We start from the raw sequence: 12,056 nt of genomic DNA on the forward strand, positions 1-12,056 counted from the left end.
AAGTTAAGCTGGTATAACTTGGGACAGTGCATTACAAATACTGCCCTTTTAGAAGTTCCTGTTTTTTACAATGCTATTTACCTTTGGATAGATCTGTCGGTGTGTGCCTACAGAAGATGGTCTGGACATCCAGGCATCAAGCCAGTGGTTGACTTTGGTCCAACAGGTCGTTGCCAATGCCCTTGGAATACAAGCGAAGAAGTAAATTTATTTTCATTGCTTAGTAAAGTACAATTATCTATCATGTTTTTTTCAGCTTACATTAGTGGTATCCTTGTGAAGTTTAGAAAACTCCAATAATACAGAATAATGGTGGGGCAGCAGGGTAGTGTAGAGGTTAGCATAAAGCCCTCATCAAAGATTACAGGAGAAGGCAGGGGACTGGGTTAAAAGGTATGATAAATCAGCCATGATAGAATGGCAGAGCAGAAATAATGGGCTAAATTACCTAATTCTGCTTCTGTGTTTTATAATTTTATTGTTTTATAGATGCCATTTGGTGTAGTTGTACTTTGACAACGTGATTAGAGGCAGAACTAGTTTGGAACATAGGTCTTCATCGATACAGCGGGGGAAGCTAGTCTTTGTTGCTTCCAATGTTTTCAGTCATTCCCAGTTTGTTCCACTGTGGTCAGCTGTTTCATAGAGTCATAGAACACTACAGCACAGAAGCATGCACCTTGGGCCACCTAGTCCATGCCGAATTATTAATCTACCTAGTCCTATTGACCTGCATCCGGACTACAGCCCTCCATGCCATTCCTATCCATGTACCTATCCAACTTTCTCTGAAATGTTGAAATCAAAACTGCATCCACCATTTGCACTGGCAGTTCAGTCCATACTCTCACCACCCTCTGATTGAAGAAGTCCCTTTTCATGTTCCCCTTAACCATTTCACCTTTCACCTTTAACTCTGTGTCTCTAGTTCTAGTCTCACCCAATCTCAATGGAAAAGCCTGCTTATATTTACCCTGTCTATACTCCTCATGATTTTGTATACATCTTTTAAATCTCCCCTCATTCTTCTACGCTCAAAAGTCCTAACTTATTCAACCTTTCCCTGTAACTCAGGTCCTCAAGTCCTGGCAACACCCTTATAAATTCTCTCCACCCTTTCAATCTTAAAGATGCTTTTCCTGTAGGCAGGTGCTCTAAACTGCACAAAGTATTCCAAATTAGGCCTCAGCAATGTCATAGACAACTTTAAGATAACATTCCAACTCCTGCACTCAATACTTTGATTTATGAAGGCCAATGTGCCAAAAGCTTTTTTACAATAGTTTCCAGAGTGTTCCAGTGCGCTCAGCTATTTTTCGGACTGAATCAGTGCTGAAGCCTGGGGTTTAGGTTGGTGGGGATGACTTAAAGAAGCAGAGGCATCATCTACTCAATTGGAGCATGGAACATGCAATGTATTGTGTAAGTTCTCACATCTGATGCCGTAACTTGAGTTTTCTTTTAAGGAGGTAGTTACGAACTATTTTATTTGTAGTTTGAGCATTTGCGGTTTAATCCCTTATGTGCAAGATTGTATTCCTGTTGATATTTAACAGTTAACTCCCACAGTAAGCCTGACAATAATCTTTGGTAGATCATTCAGGTGTATTTGTGTTTTCACAGTATTAATGTCATGGCGAAGCGTTTGGGTGGAGCTTATGGAGGCAAAGCCAGTCGTTCAAATTTAGTGGCTTGTGCAGGAGCCGTAGCTGCTTCTATACTTCACAGGTAGGATTCAGATGCACAGAGTACCAAATATTCTAGAGAGTTTTTAAATCAGTGAGTTGAAATCTGACTGCAAAGAAAGTACAGTAGATTCATTAACAACATTTGGAGGGAAAATCTGCTGCTGAAAGAGATATAGTAAAAATAAAGAAATACAATTTGGTTATTTAATGTAATTAAAAAATACAACAAATTCTCTGTAAATGCTTGTAAAAATGCATCTCAGGGTAGCATCTTGGTTCTTTGATAATAAATTCACTTTGACTTTAAATCTGCAAGAAAAAACATGCCTAAAGACTGACAAACAGTGTGCAGAGGTACCTTTCAGAGTAACATGGTAACATATACGTGCTTGGATAATAAATTGACTTTGACCTTTGATGTAAAGTTATTAATTTGATTAATTAAGTAGTTCAAATATTTTGCACTATGTTTGGGTTATTCACAATGGACAGGGACATGGATTTCCTCAAGTTTCTTTAATATTTACCGTACCTAATTCTCCTCCCTTGCCCATCCTACTTCCCTTACGTACTCAAAAACTTAATTAGGGTTGGCAAAATCATGATTTTTTTAAGTGCCCTGTTTCAAGTCCTGAATAGATTTAGAAATTTTCTGACAGTTAATGTCATACCATTCAAGTTCAAAGTAAATTTATTATCAGTATATATATATGTCATCATATACTACAGAGATTCATTTTCGTGCAGGCAATAAATCCATAATAAAAAATAACCATGATAGAATCAATGAAAGACTTGGGTATACAACCTGGGTGTAAAAGACAACAAACTACAAATACGAAAAGAAATAAATAATAATAATAAATAAATATTGAGAACATGAGTTGAAGAGGCCTTGAAAGTGAGTCCATACATTGTGGGAACATTTCAATGATGGGCAAGTTAGTTCAAGAGCCTGATGGTTGAGGGATAATAACTGTTCCTTAACCTGGTGGTGTGAGTCCTGGGGCTCTTAAAGCTTTCATTATTCTCATAGTATTTCTTCTCTACTTTCCCACCACTATCTCTACCTTACATGTGTTGTGTATAGATAGTGAGGTAAGCCTTCTGCAGTGCAAAGCTTCAGTACCTATGTTGAATGTGAGCTCTGTGCAGTTCCGCTTTCACACAGGCAGATTCAAGAACAATTATTTCCTTTCAACCATCAGGCTCTTGAACCGAAGTCAAGTCAAGTCACTTTTTATTGTCATTTCAAACATAACTGCTGGTACAGTACACAGTAAAAATGAGACAATGTTTTTCGAGACCATGGTGCTACATGAAATAATACAAAAACTACACTGAACTACGTAAAACAAAACAAAATCTACACTAGACTACAGACCTACACAGGACTGCATAAAGTGCACAAAACAGTGTAGGCATTACAATAAATAATAAACAAGACAAAAGGTACAGTAGAAGGCAGTAGGTTGGGCAATAGTCTGATGGCTTGGGGGAAGAAACTGTTACATAGTCTGGTCGTGAGGTCCCGAATGCTTCGGCGCCTTTTGCCAGATGGCAGGAGGGAGAAGAGTTTGTATGAGGGGCATGTGGGGTCCTTCATAATGCTAACAACAGGAATTCTGCAGATGCTGGAAATTCAAGCAACATACATCAAAGTTGCTGGTGAACGCAGCGGGCCAAGCAGCATCTATAGGAAGAGGCGCAGTCGACGTTTCAGGCCGAGACCCTTCGTCAGTCCTGACGAAGGGTCTCGGCCTGAAACGTCGACTGCGCCTCTTCCTATAGATGCTGCTTGGCCTGCTGCGTTCACCAGCAACTTTGATGTATGTTGCTTCATAATGCTGATTGCTTTGCGGATGCAGCGTGTGGTGTAAATGTCTGTAATGGCGGGAAGAGAGACCCTGATGATCTTCTCAGCTGACCTCACTAATCTGCTGCAGGGTCTTGCGATCCGAGATGGTGCAATTTCTGAACCAGGCAGTGATGCAGCTGCTCAGGATGCTCTCAATACAACCTCTGTAGAATGTGGTGAGGATGGGGGGGTGGGAGATGGACTTTTCTCAGCCTTCGCGGAAAGTAGAGATGCTGCTGGGCTTTCTTTGCTATGGAGCTGGTGTTGAGGGACCAGGTGAGATTCTCCGCCAGGTGAACACCAAGAAATTTGCTGCTCTTAACGAGTCGTCGATGTTTAGCGGAGAGTGGTAGCTCCGTGTCCTCCTGAAGTCAACAACCATCTCTTTTGTTTTGTTCACATTCAGAGACAGGTTGTTGGCTCTACACCAGTCCATTAGCCGCTGCACTTCCTCTCTGTATGCTGATTCATTGTTCTTGCTGATGAGACCCACCATGGTTGTGTCATCAGCGAACTTGATGATGTGGTTCAAGCTGTGTGTTGCAGCACAGTCATGGGTCAGCAGAGTGAACAGCGGTGGACTGAGCACACAGCCCTGGGAGGCCCCAGTGCTTAGTGTGAAGGTGTTGGAGATGCTGCTTCCGATCTGGACTGACTGGGGTCTCCCAGTCAGGAAGTCTAGGATCCAGTTGCAGAGGGAGGTGTTCAGGTCCAGTAGGCTCAGCTTTCCAATCAGTTTCTGAGGAATGATTGTGTTGAATGCTGAACTGAAGTCTATAAGCAGCATTCAAACGTACGTGTCTTTTTTGTCCAGGTGGGTTAGGGCTAGGTGGAGGGTGATGGCAATGGCGTCGTCTGTTGAACGGTTGGGACGGTACGCGAACTGCAGGGGGTCCAGTGAGGGCGGCAGCAGGGTCTTGATGTGCCTCATGATGAGCCTCTCGAAACACTTCCTGATGATGGATGAGAGTACAACAGGACGGTAGTCGTTGAGGCAGGACACTGAAGACTTCTTCAGCACGGGGACGATGGTGGCGGCCTTGAAGTACGTAGGAACGACGGCGCTGCTCAGGGAGATGCTGAAGATGTCAGTGAGAATATCTGCTAGCTGGTCTGCACATCCTGTAAGCACTCTGCCTGGAATATTGTCTGGTCCAGCAGCCTTCCGTGCGTTGACCCTGCACAGGGTTCTCCTCACATCGGCCACGGTAAGACACAGCACCTGGTCATTTGGAGGAGGGGTGGTTTTCCTCGCTGCTGCGTCATTTGCCGCCCCAAAACGAGCGTAGCAGTTGTTCAGCGCAACTGGGAGGGAGGCATCACCCGCACAGTCAGGTGATGTCGTCCTGTAGTTGGTGATGTCCTGAATGCCCTTCCACATGCGCTGCGTGTTGCCGCTGTCCTGGAAGTGGCTGCGGATTTGCTGGGCATGTGCATGCTTTGCCTCTCTGATAGCCCGGGCCATCAGATAACGTCACTGAACTTCACTTGCCCCTCCAACCTATAGACTCGCTTTCAAGGGTTCTTCATCTCATCTTCTCGATATTTATTGCTTATTTATTATTATTATTTTATTTTTATTTCTCTTTTTGTATTTGCACAGTTCGTATTTTGTACACTGGTTGTTTGTCCACCTTTGTTGTGTGCATTTTTGTGGATTCTATTGTTTTTCTTTGCATTTACGGTGGAGGTCCACAAGAAAATGAATCTCAGGGTAGTTTATGGCAACATGTATGTTCTTTGATAATAAGTTTACTTTAAATCTTGTACGTACGAAGTCAAGCTCCTATCCTGGAGCTTAATGAATCCATTGCTATGTTAGTAACCAACCATGAGTACGCTGATTCTCTTTCGCCTACAGTCTAAAGCTTGGACCATTTCACCCTGTTATAAACTTTCACTGCCTGGTACCAACCCCATAAGGGTCCACTTTATTACATGCTCATCTCCCTATCTCTCTCTGTTGTACTGCAGACCGAGAATTCACTATTCCCTACTGTGAGTCTGCTATCTCCTACTACAATGGTGTGTTGAGGAAATCTACTTTGTTAGACATGTACCTCTTTATGCAACTAGATCCTTGATTTCCTCACTTGCAGACCCCACTCAGTTCGGATTGGCAACAATATCTCTTCCACAATCACCATCAGCACGGCCGCACCACAAGCCCATGTGCTTAGCCCCCTGCTCTACTCACTTGAAACTTATGACTGTGAGGTTAAGTACAGCTTTAATACTATATTTAAATTTGCTGACAACACCACTGTGATTGGCTGAATCAAAGGTGGTTTTTAATCAGGAGATAGGAGGGAGATTAAACGTCTGGTTGAATGGTGCCAGAAACAACAACCTTTCATCTAATATCAGCAAAGCCAAAGAGCTAAGTATTGACTACTGGAAGTCCATGAGCCAGTCAGCAAACTCAGGTTCCTCGGCGTTATCATTTCAGAGGATCTGTCCTGGGTCCAGCACGTCCCATTACAAAGAAGACACAATGGTGCCTTTACTTTCTTGGAAGTTTGTGAAGATTCGGCATGTCATCTAAAACTTGAAAAACTTCTATAGGTGCGTAGAGGAGAGTATACTGATTAGTTATATCATAGTCTGGTACAAAACACCAATGCCCTTGAATTTAAAAGCCTACGGAAAGTAATAGGTACGGCCCAGTCAATCATGGGTAAAGCTCTCCGCTCCATTGAACACATCTTCATGAAACACTGTCACAGAAAACCAGCATCCATCATCAAGGACCCCCACCATCCAAGCCAGGCTCCCTTCTTGCTGCCGCCAGTGGGAAGGAGGTACAGGGACACCAGCAGGTTCAGGGACAGTTATTACCCTTCATCGTTTAGGCTCATGAGCCAGTGTGGATAATTTCACTCACTTCAACACTGAATTGATTCAACAATCTATGGACTTACTTTCAAGGACCCCACAATTCCTGTTCACAATATTATTTATTACTCATTATCTAGTATTATTTATTTCGTTTTTCTTCTTGTATTTGCATAATTTATTGTAATTTGTACATTGGTTTTTCATTGATTCTATTGTGTTTCTTTGCACTTATTGTGAATGTCCACAAGAAAATGAATCTCAAGGTTGTACAGTATATAGTGACATTTAGGTACTTTGATAATAAATTTACTTTGAAACATGTATGTACAATGGGAACCCATCATCCTGAAGTTTAATGGATCCATTTCTAGTCTTGTAACCTGGCCTAGAATATACTTTAACCATTTCAGCTTGTGTCATTTCAGCCTGTTATAGACTGTCACTGCCTGGTAATAACCCTATAGGGGCTCCCCCATCTGTCTCTGCTGTGTTACAGAACCAAGAATTGATGATTCCCATTGTGAGTTTACTATCTCCTACTACAGTGGCCTGTTGAGGAACTTTGCTTCATTAGATGAATAAGGTCCCTTATGTGATGTTGCATTCTATATCATCACATTTCTTTCTTACAGACCTGTTCGATGCATGATGGACCTAAGCACCAATATGAAAGCCATCGGCAAACGGCACGGCTATATAGTAAGATACAAGGTGAGAAACGGTTCCAGATTGTGGAAGGCCTGATTTTTTTTTTTTGGTCTGATATGCTAGCTTTTTGAGAGCCAGTTTACTGTGATACAGACATGTGAAACTGCAGGTCTTCTATTCTCTCAATCATGATACTGGGTTTTCACCAGAAATGTATACTATCTCTTTGCCTCCTTGGATACTACCTGATCCCTAGAGATCCCAGCAATTTGTTTATGCCTTCACATTAGACCATAAGACAAAGGAGCAGAATTAGGCTATTCAGTCCATCGAGTCTACTCCACCATTCCATCATAATGAGTTATCCTTCTCAACCCCATTCTTCTGCCTTCTCCCCATAACCTTTGACAAACTTTAAAAATCAAGAGCCTTTCAATCTCTGCTTTAAACATACCCAGTGACTTGGCCTCCATAGCTGTCCGTGGCAATGAATTCCAAAGATTCACTCTCTGGCTTGTAAAATTCCTCCTCATCTCAGTTCTGAGGAGACATCCTTGTATTCTGAGGCTATGCCCTCTGATCCTAAACTTTCCCACTATAGGAAGTATCCTTTCCACATCCACTCTATCTAGACCTTTCAATATTTAATAGGTTTTAATGAGATCTCCCCTCATTCTTCTAAACTCAAACAATTATGGGCCCAAAACCATCAACTGATCCTCATATGTTAACTTTTTCATTCCCAGTATCTTTCTCCAGACCCTCCTCTGGAGCCTCTCCAATGCCAGCACATTCTTTCTTAGATAAGAGGCCCAAAACTGCTCCCAATGTTCATAAGGCAATGCCTTATAATAAGAAAAAAGGAATTCAGTCCAGCTCATCTTAAAAATATTGTGCTAATTAAATATTTAGGATAGTTTAACATTGCTGTTGCTTTACATTTTGTAATGCAATTATCATCTATTGTAATTGTGTTACTCAACTAAAGGACCTGTGAGTTCTTTCAGCTGTTTGCTTTTTGCTTGTCGAACATTACATTGGTTCATCCATTGAATCCATTCAAATTCCTTGTAAAATATCTTCTATTCAAAGCTAAATTTCACTATTAGATATAAAAGGAGATACAACTTATGAAATATCTGAAATAAAAGTGGCAAACTCAATTGGGATTGGTGGCATCTCTAGACTGAGAAATGGTTAACATCTTCTATCGTAAACACCTGAAGAAGAATCATGGCTTGAAATGTCAACTGTTTATTCCTCTCCATAGATGCTGCCTGACCTGCTGAGTTCTTCCTGCATTTTGTATGTGCAACATCTGTGTTTCATTTAGGAACAATCATGAAAAATCTATCTGTTTTTCTCTCTTCTTGGAGGCTATCTAACATAGAACATAGAAATTTACAGCACATTTCAGGCCCTTTGGCCCACAATGTTGGGCCGACCATGTAACCTACTCCAGAGACTGCCTAGAATTTCCCAATCCCATAGCCCTCTGTTTTTCTACACTCCATGTATCTATCTAAGAGGCTCTTAAAAGACCCTATCGTATCTGCTTCCACCGCTGCCACTGGCAGTGCATTCCATGTACCCACCACTCTCTGTTTTAAAAAAAAACTTATCTCTGACATCTCCTCAGTACCTATTCCCAAGCACTTTAGATCTATGTCCCCTCGTGTTAGCCATATCAGCCCAGGGAAAAAGCCTCTGGTTTCCACACAATCAATGCCACTCATCATCTTATACACCTCTATCAGGTCACCTCTCATCCTCCATCGCTCCAAGGAGAAAAGGCCAAGTACACTCAACCTATTCTCATAACCTGCTCTGAATTTACAGAATTTTCTGTTTTTGGTTTCCATTTCTGGGGTGATTTGGCAATTTGCTCATTCTTTAAAATCTCCAAACAATTTCTGTTGCACCAGCCTGCTAAACATCTGTTCCACAATGATATCATATTCTTGGTAAAAAGAAATTTGCTTAATTTTGTTTTTTACTTCATTTTGACATTCTTAATATCCTGTCTTTAAAGCCTAATTGTTGTTTATGACAGAAGAGTTTTGCTATATTCAAATTCTTATTTGTGACAATATGAAATTTATCAGATACCCCTGGCCCTCACCTTCAATTAATTTTGTCTACACTTTCCACTCCCTCAGGAAAGCTGTCAACATTATCAAAGACTCCTCTCACACCACTCATTCTCTCTTCTCCCCCAGCCTTCCATTAGGCAGAAGATACAAATCATTGACAAAATGTGCCACCAGCATCAAGGACAGTTTGACTTCTGCCACCTTGCACTCCAGTCCTGATGAAGGATCTCAGCCTGAATCGTTGATTGTTTACTCCCCTCCGTAGATGCTGGCTGACTTTCTGAAGTCCTTCAGCAATTTGTGTGTGTTGCTCAAGGACAGTTTCTATCTTGCTCTTATTAGATTCATGGCCTTTCCTATTCTAAAGATGAACTATTAATCTCCCAGTCTACCTTGCACATTATTGTCTACCTACACTGCATTTTCTCTGTAAATATGATACTTTATTCTGCATTCTGTTACTGCTTTCCTTTTGTATTACCTCAGTTTGCTAATGTATGGAATAATCTGTTTGGATTGTATGCAAAGTTTTGCATTGTCTCCCAGTACATGTGACAATGATAAGCCAGTTATCTTTGAACTCCTCTGGTGCATTAATTTTGCCATATAGAGACCCAGTGAAACCAGTACTCCAGATGTAGCCTCGCCAAAATTAACCTCAGTAACAGCTTCCCTAGACCTCAACTCAAGCATTTTAATTGCTTTCTTCACTTCAATGATTTAACAAGTTTTAAATGCACGATTGTACTTTGGAATGATGCACTGCTGCTGCCCATTACTGCACAGTCTTCAGTGAGATACAGGCAGTCCAGTCAGATTGTTATCCATCTGTCGCAACTAGCCATGCTTAAAAAGACATTGCCTTTGATTTGTTGCAGGTGGGCTTCAATGAGGATGGCACGCTAAATGGCATCATTATTATTTACTACTGTAACAGTGGAAGCAGTCCAAATGATAATGAAGTTGGAGAGAACTTGGTGTTTTCAGATAATGGTAAAGTATCACTATGATTTGCCCCATTGTGTGAAGAACTGAGGATGAAGAAATGGGCCTGTTCTGGCTGCTCCAGATTTTGGGGCTATGGACTCACTTTCATTCTGAATGCAGTTGCTTTAATTGATTGCATGGTTTGTTTTTTTTTCTCTCTCTCTGTGCATCAGTGTTCTTTCTTTTAATTGTTCTGTTTTAAGTTTCTTATTTTGTGGCTGTCTGTAAGCAGATGAATCTCAAGGTTGTATAATCTATACATACTTTGATAATAAATGTACTTTGAACTTTATCTCATTTAAGAATTCAGTATTAGTATGTTATCAGCATTTAAAGCCTGTAATGCTGTCAGTTATCTTGATTATTCACCCATCTCCCTTCCACCCTGATGGAATTGTCCCCATTCATTCTATTCCTCCGTTCTCCCTCTTGTACTTGCCAAGTGTGCTTCTCTCTTACTTCCTCTCTCACGCTCTTTCCCTCTTCTCCAATCCCGCCAAAGACACTAGCTTCTGTTTGTTTCTCAGAATATCTGACATCAGTGGTATTTTGCTTTTGTTTAACTGCTGTTTCCATGAGTTTTCACCACAGAAGCATAGTGGTTATCATAACGCTTTACAGTGCCAGCAGGCTGGGCTCAGTTCCTGTCACTTGTCTGTAAGGAGTTTGTACGTGTGTTTCATCTGGGTGCTCCAGTTTCCTCCCACATTCCAAAGATGCACTGGTTAGTGTTAGTGAGCTGTGAGCATGCCATGTTGGCACCAGAAGTGTGATTACACTTGCTGGCTGTCCAGCATAATCCTCCCAGATTTGATTTGACCCAAATGATGCATTTTGTGGTATGATTCGATGTACATATGATAAATAAAATTTATCAGTCAAGGTAGAAAGTACAAATTCCTTACAGGTGCCAGCAGGAATTTAACGCCAATCAGTTTTCATCCCTCTGTAAAGTATTCTGCTAGCCACTGCAGCACAGAAACTGTGTACTGTTTTAGATTTTCAGCAACTGCATTTGTATTGTTTGGAATTAAAATCAGCTCCATTAACTGCAATATTTATGTCTAATATCACTCACACGTAGTAAATCTAGCCATTGGAAAATGCTCATTATTGTATATGGGAACATTGGCACCTTTGACCAAGGTTTTCTCCTCTCTAAATTCATAATTCAGAGTTATTGGCACCTAAATGTGTGCCACATAACGTAGCAGTTAGTAAAATGCTATTACAGCTCAGAACGCTGGAGTTTCATTCCATCGTCCTCTGTCAGGAGTTTGTACGTCCTTACTGTGAAGGCGTGCGTTTCCTCCAGAAGCTCTGCTTTGTCACGTGGTCCAACGACGTACTGATAGTAGGTTAATTGGTCATTGTAAGTTGTCCTGTGATTAGACTAGTATTAAATAGGTGGGTTTCTGGGTAGTGAGGTTTTTTTTGGGCCAGAAGAGCCTGTTCTGTACTGTATCTCCTAACAAATAAAAATAAATATGCTTGATAACTCTGCTCATTGTGAACTGTTGCTGTATTTATTTATGGAAATTAAATACTTAATACCTGCAACATTTAAAATAGCCACCAAGTTTACAATGCATAAGCAAAAAGTCATATTATTGAAGTCTTAATGTAGTTGACGGTGTGGTCGTTTACACTTTGCTCATGAGATTCACGGCACTTTTCCTTATTGCAGCTTACAGGTGTAAAAATTGGCAGCTGATCCCTGTAGCTTTGAAGACAAATCGTGCACCTCATACATGGTGCAGATCTCCAGGTAAGAGATGTGTGTATACTGAATGAATTATAGAATACTACTGTACAGAACTACATCCTTCAACCCATCTAGTCCATGCTGAACTGTTACTCTTAGTCCCATTGACTCGCACCTGCACTGTAGTCCTCCATGCCCCTCCCATCCAGGTACTTATCCAAACTTCTCTTAAGTATTAA

General features: G+C 41.1%; 1 protein-coding gene across 12 annotated transcripts in view; it reads left to right on the plus strand.

The window, feature by feature from the left end:
• Positions 1-12,056, plus strand: part of LOC134357228 (xanthine dehydrogenase-like) — a 123,871-nt gene that overhangs the window by 74,064 nt on the left and 37,751 nt on the right. For all 12 annotated transcript variants that reach the window (XM_063068549.1, XM_063068539.1, XM_063068546.1 and 9 more), the window contains 5 exons: positions 92-201; positions 1,624-1,728; positions 7,017-7,095; positions 10,004-10,118; positions 11,800-11,880. In XM_063068549.1, coding sequence (XP_062924619.1) covers positions 92-201; positions 1,624-1,728; positions 7,017-7,095; positions 10,004-10,118; positions 11,800-11,880 — 490 coding nt within the window. The remainder of the gene's footprint in view (positions 1-91; positions 202-1,623; positions 1,729-7,016; positions 7,096-10,003; positions 10,119-11,799; positions 11,881-12,056) is intronic.

This window comes from Mobula hypostoma, chromosome 16, assembly GCF_963921235.1.
Source record: "Mobula hypostoma chromosome 16, sMobHyp1.1, whole genome shotgun sequence".
Classification (NCBI taxonomy): Eukaryota; Metazoa; Chordata; class Chondrichthyes; order Myliobatiformes; family Myliobatidae; genus Mobula; species Mobula hypostoma.